At 47.8% G+C, this 15,342-nt stretch overlaps 1 protein-coding gene across 1 annotated transcript in view; it reads left to right on the forward strand.

Annotated features, from left to right (window-relative positions):
* The window catches only part of GEMIN5 (gem nuclear organelle associated protein 5), a 167,321-nt gene that overhangs the window by 139,858 nt on the left and 12,121 nt on the right, over window positions 1–15,342 (forward strand). The window contains 7 exon segments of the mRNA XM_075344305.1: window positions 4,746–4,841; window positions 6,914–7,051; window positions 8,201–8,348; window positions 8,434–8,553; window positions 9,552–9,762; window positions 9,858–10,118; window positions 13,387–13,549. Coding sequence (XP_075200420.1) covers window positions 4,746–4,841; window positions 6,914–7,051; window positions 8,201–8,348; window positions 8,434–8,553; window positions 9,552–9,762; window positions 9,858–10,118; window positions 13,387–13,549 — 1,137 coding nt within the window.

Consider the following 15,342-nt stretch of genomic DNA (forward strand, 5'->3'; position numbering starts at 1 on the left):
TGCTACCTGCGCAGTTATTGCCGCCTCAAATAGCATAGCCATCCGTAAGGCCCTCTGGTTCCGATAACGGAGAGCGGACTCTGTCTCTAAGAAGCCTCTCACAGTACTCCTTTCCAGGCCAATGGTTTGCCGATCGTCTGTACAGGCTTTTTTTTTTTTTTTTTGTCTGACGGCACGGGAGGAAAAGAGTACCTCCCTCCCCCAACTCTAGCCCAGGATGTTTTTTACTAGACACGCAGGGCCCGACCTTCTCAGCCCTCCCCGAGTCCACCTCGTCTTGGCAGTCTAGACAAAGACCGAGGAGTCTCGTCCTCCTCCATCTGGGCCGCCGCCTCAGACCACAAATGGGTGTGATACCTTGTGTCTTCTGCTAACCACATTGAATTCTGGACCTGATCCCCTGGTCAGTCTTTTCTCTCAAACCCCCCCAAAGGCTCCAAAACACCACAAAGCCTTCTCAGCAATCCACTCCCTCCAAACGGCGGGGGTGATGGTACCTGTTCCGGACGGCGAGAGGTTCAAGGCCTTCTATTCCAACCTCTCGTGGTCCCCAAAAAAGGACGGGTCAGTTCGTCCCATCCTGGACCTCTAACATCTGAGCAAACATGTGAACGTAAGGAGATTCAGAATGGACTTCCTAGGGTCCATTATTACCTTTATGGTCGAAGGAGAATTCCTTGCCTCCCTAGCTATCAGGGACGCGTACCTGCACATACCCATCGCTCTAGCTCACCAAAAGTTCCTCCGCTTCGCGGTTCAGGACTTCTTTTTTTCATTTGTGGCCCTACCCTCAGCTCTGCCACAGCACCAAGGGTCTTAACTAAGATCATGGCGGCCGCCATGAGTGCCCTTCACGCCAGGAGAGTGGCTGTTCTGCCTTGCTTGGATGACCTCCTCATCAAGGGCTCAACCAGCGTGCAGATCTCTGTGGGCACCCTATCCCGCTTAGGGCGGCTTCTGACTCCAGTCAAATCATCCCCGGTCCCGTCAAAATCTGTCACCTCCTTGGGCATGTCCCTGGACACTCTTCGGGGCTTAATATTTCCCCCTCAAGACGAGGCGACCGCTCTACAACAAGCGGTATACTGCCCTCTACGTACTCCTCTCACTCCATAAGATTCAGTATGAGAGTACTAGGTAGGATAGTGGCGGCTATAGAGGCAGTGCTGCTCGCTTAGCCACACCACCGCCCACTGCAGCTTGCGCTTCTAGCTGCCTGGGACAAGAGCCCCTTTTCCTTGGACGAATTTTTTACCTGACACCTTCAGTCAGGTATGCGCTTTGCTGGTGGCTTCAGTCTTCTTCCATATCGAGAAGGAGTTTTTCTCCCCCAAGTGGACTGGCTACTCCTGACCATGGACACCAGCCTATTAGTCTGGGGAGCAGCGTACTGGCTCCACACTGCTTCGGGACGTTGGACACCCCAGGAGTCTTCCCTTCCCAGAAATAATCCTGAAAATCAGCGCAATATTCCCCCCCTTCTGCTAGCAGGTCGTTTGATTCAGGTCCAATTGGACAATGCAACAGCTGTGGACTATGTCAATCAGCAGGGAGGTACCAGCAGCAAGACAGCTTATCTCGAGGTCCTCAGGATCCTCACCTGGGCCGAATCGACGGGGGTCTGTGTTTTCAGCGTTACACATACCAGGAGTAGGGAACTGGGCGGCGGACCTTCTAAGTCGCCAAGGCCTGGCCGCCGGAGAGTGGTTTCTCCACCCAGAAGTGTTCCCACACATCTGCACTCACTGGAGTACACCAGACGTGGATCTAATGGCCTCAAGGTTGAACGCAAAGGTACCGGCGTTCTTAGCCAGGTCACGTGATCCACAGTCCATTGGCGCGGATGCTCTAGTCTCCTGAAGTCGTTTCCGTCTGCCTTACATGTTTTTTGCCTCTGCCCCTGCTGCCGCGAATAATCAGGAAGATCAAGGCAGAAGGAGTCCCGGTGATACTAATAGCACCGGGCTAGCCCAGGTGCGCCTGGAATGCTGAAATAGTACAATTGCTCATGGCGCCTCGTAAGCATCCCAGACCTGCTGACCCAAGGGCCCATTTCCCATCAGAACTCCAGAGCCCTGAAGTTGATGGCCTGGTCATTGAGACCTGGACTTTAACAAGAGCTAGATTCTCTCCCGCGGTCCTCTCCACCATGTACAGTGCCCGAAAGCCGGCCTTCATCCCGTTTTTACCACCGTACGTGGAAAGCTTTCCTTTCCCAGTGCAGGGAATCTAATGTCCAACCTATGCCTCTGGCGATCCCCAGAATTCTTGATTTTTTTTTTTTTTTTGCTGTCAGGTTGCAAAAGGGGTTGGCTCTCAGCTCCCTTAAGGGGCAGGTTTCATCTCTATCAATACCGCCTAGCTTGCAATCCGCAAGTCAAGACTTTCCTCAAGGGTGTTTCCCATCTAGTTTCCCTGTATAAACGGTCGCTGGACCCATGGGACCTCAATCTCGTTTTGGACGGTATCCAGAGGTCCCCTTTTGAACCTCTTAAGGAATCTTCTCTTGTTCTTCTCTCCTGGAAGGTAACATTCTTAGTGGCGATTACGTCCATCAGACAAGTTTCGGAACTGGAAGCACTCTTTTGCCACGAACCCTTTCTGATCTTTCATCAGGACAAGGTGGTTCTACGCCCCCTTCCGGATTTTCTTCCGAAGGTTACCTCCCCGTTTCATATGAACGAGGACATTGTTCTGCCTTCCTTTTGTCCACACCCAGTCCATAGGGTGGAAAGGTTCCTATATTCGCTAGACCTTGTGAGGGCTCTCAGATATTACGTACCCAGGACAGCCCCTTTAGGAACATAGACTCTTGGTCGTTATTCTTGAAAGGCCTAATAAAGGAGAGGCAGCTTCATAGGCATTCGCTCTGCGATCCGGGAGGTCTACCGCTTGCAACTCAAGCCCATTCCTAGTGGGCTGCGGACCCCTTCCATGCGAGCAGTTGGCGCCTCTCGGGGCATTAGGCATCAGTCTTCAGTAGAACAGAGGTATAAGGCTGCGACCTGGTCTTGCCTACATACTGTTTCAAAGCATTACTGAGTCCATACCAAGGCTTCGGCTGAGGCGAACCTAGGTAGGAAAATTCTGCAAACGATAGTGGAGTACCTATCTCAGTAGGCGCTCCTGGCTATCTGGGACTGGTTCCTAGTCCTTGGGTTGCGTTGTTTATTGTTTACCCACCCCTGGACTGCTTTAGGACGTCCCATGGTCCTGTGTCCTGTGTCCCCCAAATATTGACGTCAGAGAAAAACGGATTTTTGTGTACTCACCGTAAAATCGTTTTCTCTTAGCCATCATTGGGGGACACAGCACCCTCCCTTTTGCCCTGTTGGGCCTTAGCTTTTTTCTGTCTCAGTACTTTTTTGTTATGAGTATTCACTCACGTTTTTTGTTACTTTGTTCTCCTACTGCTTGTGTACTAAAACTGAAGTAGCCTGGCTGGGCCAGGGGGTGTATACTGCAGGGGAGGAGCTAACATCTTTGCATCTACTTAGTGTCCTCCTATGGATAAGCAGCATAACACCCATGGTCCTGTGTCCTCCAATGATGGCTAAGAGAAAACAATTTTACGGTGAGTACACAAAAATCCGTTTATTTTCGACATACAGCCAACAAAAAAAGTGGAATTAAATGCGATCAAAAAGTCATATATAAATAAAAATGGTATCCCTACAAATGTCATCTTGTCACGCAAAAAACAAGCGCCCCATACAACCTTGTCTATAACTGTCAGTATAAGGCCACGCAAAAAGATTTTTTTATTCTATGAAATGTTGTTTTTTTCACAATCTTTTTGGTGGATTGTGAAAAAAATTGAATTTTATAGCTTACGTATATCAATCTTTATAATAAATGCTTTTTTTTTTAGTTTTTGCTGCTTTTTGCTTGTTTTTTATTTGTGCCTTATTCTTTTTATTTTTTATCGATTTTCATTTTTTTATTTTTGCTATTGTGGGCAGAGTTTGGGGTTTTCAGATGTTTTCAGCTGATTTATCAATTGTAAATTTTTAAAAAGTCAAAAAATATTGGCAGAAATGACTGCCTAGATTAGATTTTTTTTTTTGTATGTCTTGAAATTTTCATGCAAATTTTGCGTCATTTTAAATTTTGCGTCATTTTAGAAAAACATGCAATTTTTTTTTTTTTTTTTTTAAATAGTCACCAAAAAGGACAAAGAGCATTTTTTTATTTTACCCAAAATAAAAAAATATAATGAAATCAAATGATAAAAAAAAAAAAAAAAAAAAAAATATTGACATGAAAAAAATGCAAATGATGAATTGGGCATTAATATTTGTAAATTATCTTGTTTCAACTCTGTATTTTTCCACAGAGGTGCATTCATAATTCTTCTGACTTCACAGCTTTAATCTCATAGCGTTCCTCCTGGTTCGTCGCCTCCAAAGTCTTTGCTGTGGTGACTTACAGTACAATGATGTGGTACATACTGAACCCATAGCCTTATGGTACTTCAAAGGATGTGTCTGTAAATATTCAACAGAATTGTGAATACAGCTCTGGAGGGAAATTGTTTATAACACCTGCTGAAGAATTAGTGAAGTCCGTAATGTGGTTTTTTTGGGGGGATTTTTATGAAAATTGTATCTTGATGTAAACAGTAAAATGACCTCTACACATCTGCTAAACTGATGACATTGCTGCTGGTTACCCCAATACCCCATAGCCTGGCAGCCATACTGTACCCGAATAATGAGTATTTCCTTCTTGTTCTCTCTTTACAGAATCGCTAGTGGAGACAAGTTCCTTGAATGATTTTTCATCTCATCTTGGCCTCTACAGTGATAGAGCGACCCTACACCGACTCATGGAGGAAGAGGGTTAGCGAAAAATAGTTTTCAGATATCTACCTATTAAATGAGCACTGAAATTGGTATTTAAAGGGATATGTGTAACAGATATTGAGTGTTTAAATCAGTTTTTTGGGGTTGCATGTATTTAAAAAAAAAAAAAATATGTATTCTTGCTTTTTTTACACTGTCAACTACTCTGTGCTTTCAGGATGCGTTTACAGCAGTTTCCTTATCAGAGGCAAGATTACAATGACTGATAGCGCCTCTATACACAACTGATAACATAGGGCCCACATATTGCCATAAGTGATATCCCAGCTTCCTCTGACCTCACAATGAACTTTGCACATGCTCATTAGCTGCCTTAATACAAAAGATAGGGGAGGAGTCTGTTCGTTGCTGCTAATGTGCATGTAAATTTCCTGAAACAGAATGTGGTCCAGTGTGAAAATTGCAAGATTTCTCTTTTTTTGATTATTAATACAAATTGTGATATGGAAAATAAAGACATTTGGCAAAAATTACAAAACAAAAGTACATTTTACACAAAAACGTGACTTAAACAATAGGGCACTTTGTGACCTTAGCTTCTCTTTAAAATGGATCTGCCACCAGATTTGACACTACACATTACCTACATTACTAAAAAGATTGCTTTGACCTGATGCGGCTGGGATATATACGAGTCTGGCTAGAGCTCCACTAATAAAATGCTCATTTTAATATTAGGTGAGGACTTTTTGAAAGGATTCTACATATAGATTTTCTAAATAAGTACACCAGCCCCTTCAGGTCTAGATACACAATACTGTGCAAAGGTTTTAGGTAGGTGTTGGAAAGATGCTGCAAAGTAAGTGTGCATTTAATCTAGAAGTGTTTATTAGTTTTTTTTTTATTTTTATAGTTTAATTTTATCAATTAGTAGAGTGAATGAACTAAAGACCCAAATCTCTATTTGGTGTTACTGCCCTTTGCCTTCGTTTCTGCTAGGTGCATATGCATAAAATAAGGGATTTTATCAGAAGATAGTCCAGTGTATAAGTTACCAATTTTACCACACAGAAGATAGTGATTATTATTTTCATATTTAGGACGAAATACGGTCATTAACTAAAACAGAAACTGCTGTGTAGGAGGCTTAAAACTGGGTGAGGAATAGCCAATCTCTGCTACAAAGGTGAGGTTCTGGAAGACGTCAACATGTCAGAGGTCATACACCATGACGAGTCTGAAAATGGCAACAATGCATAAGGTAGTTATACTTCATCAGTAAGGTGTCTCCCAAGTTAAGATTTCAAAGAAGACCGGAGCTTAAAGACGAGCTTATTTTGAAGAAGCGCCAAGAAATGGGCAATGTTGAGGACCATGAATGTAGTGGTCGGTCAAGGAACTTAGGACTGCACACAACATGCTTGCATCTCTTCGAAATCAGAAGATGTCCAGCCGTGCCATCAACTCAGAGCTGGCAGCAACCAGCGTGACTCGGCTTCACTCATGTACTCTATGGAGAAGTCTGGCCAGAAGTGGTCTTCCTTGAAAGACTGTCGCATGGAAAGAGGCCAAACTACTCAACTATGCAAGAAAACGCAGAAATTATAGGTGCAAAAAAATGGCAGCAGGCGCTCCAGACTGGTCAGTCGCTGTATGCGTTACAATAATGCTCTATAATAATGCCTAAAACTTTTGCACACTTCTGAGTGTATTGTGAAATCTTGTGAGAGATTTTCCCAATTACATATCCTATTAATTTTACAGATGATAAAAATAACAATGTTTGACATCTATTAATACATTTATCATACATCCATATATACAGTGAAGTCTTATGACATTTCCATATACAGAAGGGCGCCACCTGGTGGTCAAGGTGTTTATGTCCACCCAAAACCTGAGTGCAGGTGGTCGCACATGCTCAGTCACGTCCTTTAATAGAATAGCCAATAGAAATAGCTTGGAGGTGGGATTAGCAGCATTCAGGGGGCCGCACGGAATGAGACGTGCAGAATGGATCCGTGCTAATCTCATTTTTTTCTATTTTTTTTAGTTTTTCCTTATAATAGCTTATTTTTTTAATGTTTTTTGATTTGTTTTTACATCAGGAAAAGCTCACCTGGAGAGCGGCCACTCTGAGCTCCAGCACCAGATCTCTCTGTGGAAAGGAGACCTGCAGGGGGCGCTACAGCTGGCTGCGGAGAGGGGCGAGCTCACAGACCAGCTGCTTGCTCTGGCACCAATGGGTAGGTATTGGGAATGTATATATTGTCCAGCCTCTATAGATATTCAATTGATTATTAAAGGGGGTTATCCGGTACTAATTTTTTTTCGTACTCTTGTCCTGAGAACTAACAGGCAGGTAGTTACGAACTACCTTCCTGTTGTGCCCGGCGCTGATTTCTGACCTCTCCTGCCGGCGGTTCAGCAACTTTTGCTGATGTCACGTATACGTAATAACAGCTTCTCTTCCGCTATGCTCTATTGATGGAGAGTGACTGTTAACATTGTGCTTATTGACAGCCTGCTCCCCGCTGCCTATCTGCGGGGAGCCAGCTGTCAGTCACCATTGACACAGCAGACCGGAAGAGGAAAAGCTGCTCTTTTGGCAGCAGAATCGCCGGTAAGAGCAGTCGGTGATTGCTCTGAGCCAGCGCAGTGTACAACAGGTAGATAGTTAGCCCTTGATAACCCCTTTTAAAAGGATCCCTCCACTTACTTACCGCTGGTTCCCCCATTGATCCTGAAAACAGGGCTCTGCTAAGCCCAGACTTATATGTAGCAGTGGTGCATATGCTTGACATGTCCCTGTGGTCAGACACCAAGAGAGATCAGGACGTTTTTTCCCCCATCCCCACAGGTAGGAGATATCTTATGAATTGATTTGCTCATCTCCAGGAATAATCCCAAGGACCCTGGTCCAACGGCCACAACCATAATCTGTGGCAGCCACACAGGAGCCCTGAGAACCTTCCCTTATCTGCTGGAATCCCCAAGGCTTCTTCTGATATTAGCTGAAGCCCAATGTCCACAATGTTGACGTCACACCAGACCTACCAATCAGAAGTGCCAGGGTCCTGTTTTTTTTTTTTTAAGTGGGTTGTACACATGCTATGAATATCAGCTGAATCCCTTATGTCGTCTAATGTGTACGGTGCCCTGACTTTATCGGATAAGTTACTGTCTGGCAGCAGCTTATTCCTTGCTCTCTCCATTAAGGACACAGACAACCTCAGTTGAACTCCACAGGTAAAGCTATGGGGGTCTGTAGGAATATATGTTACCCAACCAAGCATTCTGTTCTCTATGCCCGGCCGATTCAGGGACCTCCACCCCAACATGTCGAGTTCCCTTGTTCCCCCACTGCTTCAAAATCACTGTGATTATTTCTTTAGCTGGATACAAAATCTGGGTTTGGACAGTTGAAGCCTACGTGAAGCAGCTGTGCTTCCAGGAACAGTATGTAAAGGCGGCCACTCATCTCCTCTCCATCAATAAGGTCTATGAGGCGGTGCAGCTCCTGAAAGGAAACCACTTGCACAGGTCGGTGCTTCCGCAGAGGTCAATAAGGGTGTCTGTCAGAGCTGAAATGTGTTATGTCTGATTATGGATTTGGTTCGTCTTTCAGAGAAGCCATTGCTGTAGCCAAATCTCGTCTGCAACCAGATGACCCCATACTCCGGGATTTGTACACCAGCTGGGCAACCATACTGGAGCAAGATGGTCACTACTCTATGGCTGCTAAGTGGTAAGGCACACCAAGATAGCAGAACTAAGTATGGCTGCTAAGTGGTAAGTCACGGCCAGATAGCAGGACTAAGTATGGCTGCTTAGTATTAAGGCACGGCCAGATAGCAGGACTAAGTATGGCTGCTTAGTATTAAGGCATGGCCAGATAGCAGGACTAAGTTTGGCTGCTAAGTGGGAAGGCACGGCCAGGTAGCAGGACTAAGTATTGCTGCTAAGTGGTAAGGCACGGCCAGGTAGCAGGACTAAGTATGGCTGCTAAGTGGTAAGGCATGGGCAGATAGCAGGACTAAGTATGGCTGCTAAGTGGTAAGGCATGGGCAGATAGCAGGACTAAGTATGGCTGCTAAGTGGTAAGGCATGGGCAGATAGCAGGACTAAGTATGGCTGCTAAGTGGTAAGGCACGGACAGATAGCAGGACTAAGTACGGCTGCTTAGTATTAAGGCATGGCCAGATAGCAGGACTAAGTATGGCTGCTAAGTGGTAAGGCATGGGCAGATAGCAGGACTAAGTATGGCTGCTAAGTGGTAAGGCACGGCCAGGTAGCAGGACTAAGTATTGCTGCTAAGTGGTAAGGCACGGCCAGATAGCAGGACTAAGTATGGCTGCTAAGTGGTAAGGCATGGGCAGATAGCAGGACTAAGTATGGCTGCTAAGTGGTAAGGCATGGGCAGATAGCAGGACGAAGCAGGTAAAGGACTTGGTGGATCACGGGTGATGATAGATGGACTAGGTAGATTATGTTGAAATACGGTCAATCCATGGTCTTCCAAATCTTTGGCTAGACGTGCTTTAACTGAACCATTTAAAGGGTTGGGATTGATTTCCAAAGAAAAAGCCTAAACCCCTTTAGCACTGCACAGAGATTTCTGCTAGTAGAAATTGGGTACAATAAACTAAAGAAACTGGCTTAATAAGAGAAATCTCCGTGCAGTGGCAAAGGGGTTATATTCTCTGTGGAGCCCCTTTGATCATTGTCCCTCCGTTCTTCCCGCAGTTACTTAGGGGCATCGTCCCCATATGATGCAGCGAAGGTGCTGGCCAAGAAGGGAGACCTGCTGTCCCTCAGCACCGCCGCCGAGCTTGCCTTAATATCTGGAGAGAAGACTTTGGCGGCAGCGTTTGCTCTGCGTTGTGCCCAGGAACACATCGGTGCTAAGAATTGGGTCGGGGCCCTGACGTCTCTCAAGCAGCACCCAACCCTGATGGTAAAATACTTTACTTTCTTCATGAAGATGCTGCTGTATACAACAATTCTTCTCGTTTTTGACTTCTGCTTATGTATATTGGGGTCATTTTACAGGGGCAGGGGCTGGTGTTTTGTGCCAGTGAGCTGCTGTTTACCCACCTTGAGGACAAAACCCCTGTGGATTGGAAGACTCAGTCCACCCCGTGTTTGCATGATTGGGTTGGACACAGCAGCGAGGAGCCCTTCATTACTAAACTCGTGGGGCTATGGCAGATGGAGTACGGACTGTGCTCCGAGGACCAATATACTGAGGTGTGTCAGCAGCTGCGGACATCGGACACCCCGCCAACCACCGCCAATACCAGCCCCAAACAGGTACCGGAGCTGAGCCTTATTGTTGTATGGTAATCACATTAGTAGTACATTTCTTTAAAGGGGTATTCGCACCACATAAAGCTACATGATCCATGGGTAGTTTTTCCTGAACGGTGGCGAGGGGGGGGGGCAGTTTTTCCTGAACGGCGGCGGGGGGGGGGGCAGTTTTTCCTGAACGGCGGCGGGGGGGGGGGCAGTTTTTCCTGAACAGCAGCGGCGGGGGGGGGCAGTTTTTCCTGAACAGCAGCGGCAGGGGGGGGGCAGTTTTTCCTGAACAGCGGCGGCAGGGGGGGCAGTTTTTCCTGAACGGCGGCGGCAGGGGGGGGCAGTTTTTCCTGAACGGCGGCGGCAGGGGGGGGCAGTTTTTCCTGAACAGCGGCGGGGGGGGGCAGTTTTTCCTGAACAGCGGCAGCGGGGGGCAGTTTTTCCTGAACGGCGCGGGGGGGGGCAGTTTTTCCTGAACAGCGGCGGGGGGTGGGGGCAGTTTTTCCTGAACGGCGGCAGGGGGGGCAGCACTGATGGCTGTGCAGTTTCCTACGACCTTCTTTCAGTTTAACCCCTTAGCAATAGCTGCCATAGTTCTGCACGATCACTGTATGAAGTGCATTCCGTCACTTGTGGCCAGAACCAACTGATGCAGTCAGATGTAGCTCAGATCATTTATTTATCCCCTTAAATTCCAGCGCAAACATGACTGTGGCAATTAAAAGGACTCCAACATGGCTCCAGTCGCTAGACGCTGACATCGCCACATGGTGCAACATGATCGCTGGGTGTCGATCAGCTTCCATCATGGCAGCCTGGGACCTACTGTATTGCAGGGTATCGAATAGGCGATTGCAGGTTAAAAATCCCGTAAGGGATCGAATAAAAAGCCTAAAAACATTAATAAATATTCCTAAAAAATAACAAAAAAAAACAACTGTAAATGCAGTGGAACCTTGGTTAATGAGAACAATCCGTTCTGGGACTGTGCTTGTAAACCAAGTTACTTGTCTAGCAAAGTAAGATTTCCCATAGGAAATCATTGCAATGCAGACAATTCGTTCTGCACCTTGTTCAGTGTCCTATCCTGGTCCCCTATTGTGTCATTCCACACACGCACAAACACATATTATACTCACCTTACCTTCTGTTCCATCGCCGGCCTCCTGGATCTTGTAGTTCGCCGGTACAGGATGTGTATCTGGTAACCATCACGACGATACCGGAGCTTCCGCTGTCAGAGCGCTGACGTCAAAGGCAGAAGCCGCTTACCTCTGATTGGCCTTTGAGTAGCGGCTGACAGCGGAAGTTCCTCCCTCATCGCGATGGTTACCGGATACACATCCTGTACCGGCGAACTACAAGAACCAAGAGGCCAGCGAGAGAACAGAAGGTAAGGTGAGCATAATACGTGTGTGCTTGTGTGTGTTTGTGTGGACTGCAAGAGCGGGTCAGAGCGCGGTGGATGTACGGAACCGGAAGTGTGTGCGGTGAGTATTTGCTCGTACAGCAAAGCATTGCTTGCAAACTGTTACAAATTTACACCAAGCTTTGCTCGTATAGCGAAATACTCGCACACCAAGTTACTCGTAAACCGAGGCTCCACTGTAGTAAAATGGAGAAAATTAAATTTTTTGGTTTTACTGTGTGTAATCGCCTGAAGTAATAAAATATGCAAATATTTAGATGAATGCTAAAATGAAGGGGGAAAAATAAAAACACCAGAATTGGCTTTTTTTTCTCAAAAATAGAAACAAAAAAGCAATCTTATTATTATTATTTATTATTATAGTGTCATTTATTCCATGGCGCTGTACATGTGAAAGAGTGTATACGTACAACAATCATTAACAGTACAAAACAGACTGGTACAGGAGGAGAGAGGACCCTGCCCGCGAGGGCTCACAGTCTACAGGGTGATGGTACAATAGGTGAGGACAGAGCTGGTTGCGCAGTGGTGTACTGGACTGAGGGTTATTGTAGGTTGTAGGCTTGTTGGAAGAGATGGGTCTTCAGGTTCCTCTTGAAGCTTTTCACAGTAGGCAAGAGTCTGATATGCTGAGGTAGAGCGTTCCAGAGTATGGGGGAGAAATCTTGTACGCGATTGTGGGACGAGGAGATGAGAGGGGAGTAGAGAAGGAGATCTTGTGAGGATCTGAGGTTGCGTGCAGGTAGGTACCGTGAGACTAGGTCACAGATGTAAGGAGGAGACAGGTTGTAGATGGCTTTGTATGTCATGGTTAATGTTTTGAACTGGAGTCGTTGGGCGATGGGAAGCCAGTGAAGGGATTGGCAGAGTAGCAAGACAGGGGAGTAGCGAGGGGAGAGGTGGATTAAACGGGCCGCAGAGTTTAGGATAGATTGGAGGGGTGCAAGAGTGTTGGAAAGGAGACCAGAGAGCAGGAGGTTGCAGTAGTCGAGGCGGGAGATGATGAGGGCATGCACTAATGTTTTTGCTGATTCTTGGTTAAGGAAAGCACGGATCCGGGAGATATTTTTGAGTTGTAGTCTGCATGAGGTGAAGAGGGCTTGGATGTGTGGCTTGAAGGATAGAGCAGAGTCGAGGGTTATTCCAAGGCAACGAGCTTGTGAGACTGGGGAGAGTGAGCAGCCATCAAGTATGATGGAAAGGCTTGCTGGAGATGAGTGAGGAGGAGGAAAGACAATGAACTCTGTTTTGTCCATGTTAAGCTTTAGGATGTATTCCAAAATGGCATCATTCAAAATGTCATCTCGACCCACAAAAAATGGCCTGGTACCGCGATGCTATAGGTCAGTACGATTACGGCGATATCAAACTTATATAAGGTGTTTCCATTTTATATTTTCATGGCTCCAAAAATATTCCGAACATTTTATGACACCTAGAACTTTTTTAAAAAAAATTTTTCCATAAAAACAGAACCCAAAAAATGTGTATTTTTTTTTTTCTCGCAATTTTTCTGCTCTTGCAAATTTGTTTGAGTACATTATATGATAAAGCAAAAAAGGTGATTAAACAATAAAACTCATCCTGCAAAATAGAAGCCGTAATACCGCGATGTCACCGGAAAAGTATCAAAGTTATGGCTCTTGAAAGAGAGGGGGGGGTGGAAAATGAAAACCGGCCCGGGCTTTAGGGTGTTAAAGACTGCCGTGTGATTGGGTGATTGCCGTCGGGTGTCTCATTCATATAAATAGGCGTCCATAGAGTAAAAAGGACAGATCCATTAAGAAGAGAGGGGGAATGTCCTCTCGGGATTGTGTTTATTACTCCTCATCCTGCGTTTTGCTCTTCACACAGTTACTTCTCCATATCGCCCATGAGGTGGCGCTGTCTGCCCTGAGCTACTTATCTAAGAGCTGGGCGGAGATGGCGGCAGCGTTACTCCGCGCCCTGTCCCGCTGCCACCAGGCCGGACACTTCACACTGATGCAAGAAGTTTCTCAGCTGCTGATTCCGAAAGGTAAGGACTATCTCCGACCCGAGGACGCGCCGTTTCTGGACCGACATATTTTGCCTTCCACCTTGCAGTCCACTATGGATACATAGTGTGCGGAAGATCAAAAAATGCAAAACATGGCATATTTAAAGGCCGAAAATATGTACCGTAATTTCTGTTTTATAAGATGCACCCCAAATTTAGAGGGGAAAAAAGCGGCGGGGGTCCGTCTTAAAATCAGGTGCTTACTGGGGGGGGGGCAGCAGCGGTGGTGGAGAGGGGTCACAGGAGGCAGGGGAGGTGGTGGAGTAGGGCGATGCTGCGGGCGGTGCGGTGGGTGTCCCAGATGCTCGCTGCAGGTGCTGTGAGGCGGGAATATCCAGAAACTGTTGGCAGTGTGGGCTTCAAAGAAATGGCACCTGAAGTCTGCACATGCGCAGCCTGAGCTATCTGCTCAATGACAAGCCGAGATCTCATCTGTGCACGCGCCACCTCCAGATGCCATTTTCCTAAAGTCAACTGCTGGGAGATCTATGGGTGTGCGCAGATGAGATCTTGAGCTGAGAGCTCCATCCGAGCGCCGTTTATTTGAAGCCCTCACCGCCACATTTTCAGGATGGCCCATGCCTCCACCCGCAGCCAGAACCAGCACAGTGCCCGCAGCACAGCCCACAGTGCACCGCCCACAGCGAGAACCAGCACAGCACACCGCCGCAGCACAGCACACCGCTCGCAGCAAGAACCAGCACAGCACACTGCCGCAGCACAGCACACCGCTCGCAGCGAGAACCAGCACAGCACACCGCCGCAAGAACAGCACACCGCTTGCAGCAAGAACCAGCACAGCACACTGCCGCAGCACAGCACACCGCTTGCAGCAAGAACCAGCACAGCGCCCGCAGCACAGCCCACAGTGCACCGCCCGCAGCACAGCACACCGCTCGCAGCAAGAACCAGCATAGCGCACCACCCACAGCACAGCACACTGCTTGCAGCAAGAACCAGCACAGCGCCCGCAGCACAGCCCACAGTGCACCGCCGCAGCACAGCACACCGCTCGCAGCAAGAACCAGCACAGCACACTGCCGCAGCACAGCACACCGCTCGCAGCGAGAACCAGCACAGCACACCGCCGCAAGAACAGCACACCGCTTGCAGCAAGAACCAGCACAGCGCCCGCAGCACAGCCCACAGTGCACCGCCCGCAGCACAGCACACCGCTCGCAGCAAGAACCAGCATAGCGCACCACCCACAGCACAGCACACTGCTTGCAGCAAGAACCAGCACAGCGCCCGCAGCACAGCCCATAGCGCACCACCCACAGCGAGAACCAGCACACCGCCGCAGCACAGCACACCGCTTGCAGCAAGAACCAGCACAGCGCCCGCAGCACAGCCCACAGTGCACCGCCCGCAGCACAGTACACCGCTCGCAGCAAGAACCAGCATAGCGCACCACCCACAGCACAGCACACTGCTTGCAGCAAGAACCAGCACAGCGCCCACAGTGAGAACCAGCACAGCACCCACAGCACACAGCCACAGCACACCGCTTGCAGCAAGAACCAGCACAGCACCCGCAGCACAGCCCACAGCACACTGCCGCAGCACAGCACACCGCTCGCAGCAAGAACCAGCATAGCGAACCACGCACAGCACAGTGCTCGCAGCAAGAACCAGCAAAGCGCCGACAGCACAGCCCATAGCGCACCGCCCACAGAGAGAACCAGCACAGCACCCACAGCACACCGCTCGCAGCAAGAACCAGCACAGCGCCCGCAGCACACCGCTCGCAGCGAGAACCAGCACAGCACACC

The sequence above is a fragment of the Anomaloglossus baeobatrachus genome, chromosome 4 (assembly GCF_048569485.1).
Source record: "Anomaloglossus baeobatrachus isolate aAnoBae1 chromosome 4, aAnoBae1.hap1, whole genome shotgun sequence".
Classification (NCBI taxonomy): Eukaryota; Metazoa; Chordata; class Amphibia; order Anura; family Aromobatidae; genus Anomaloglossus; species Anomaloglossus baeobatrachus.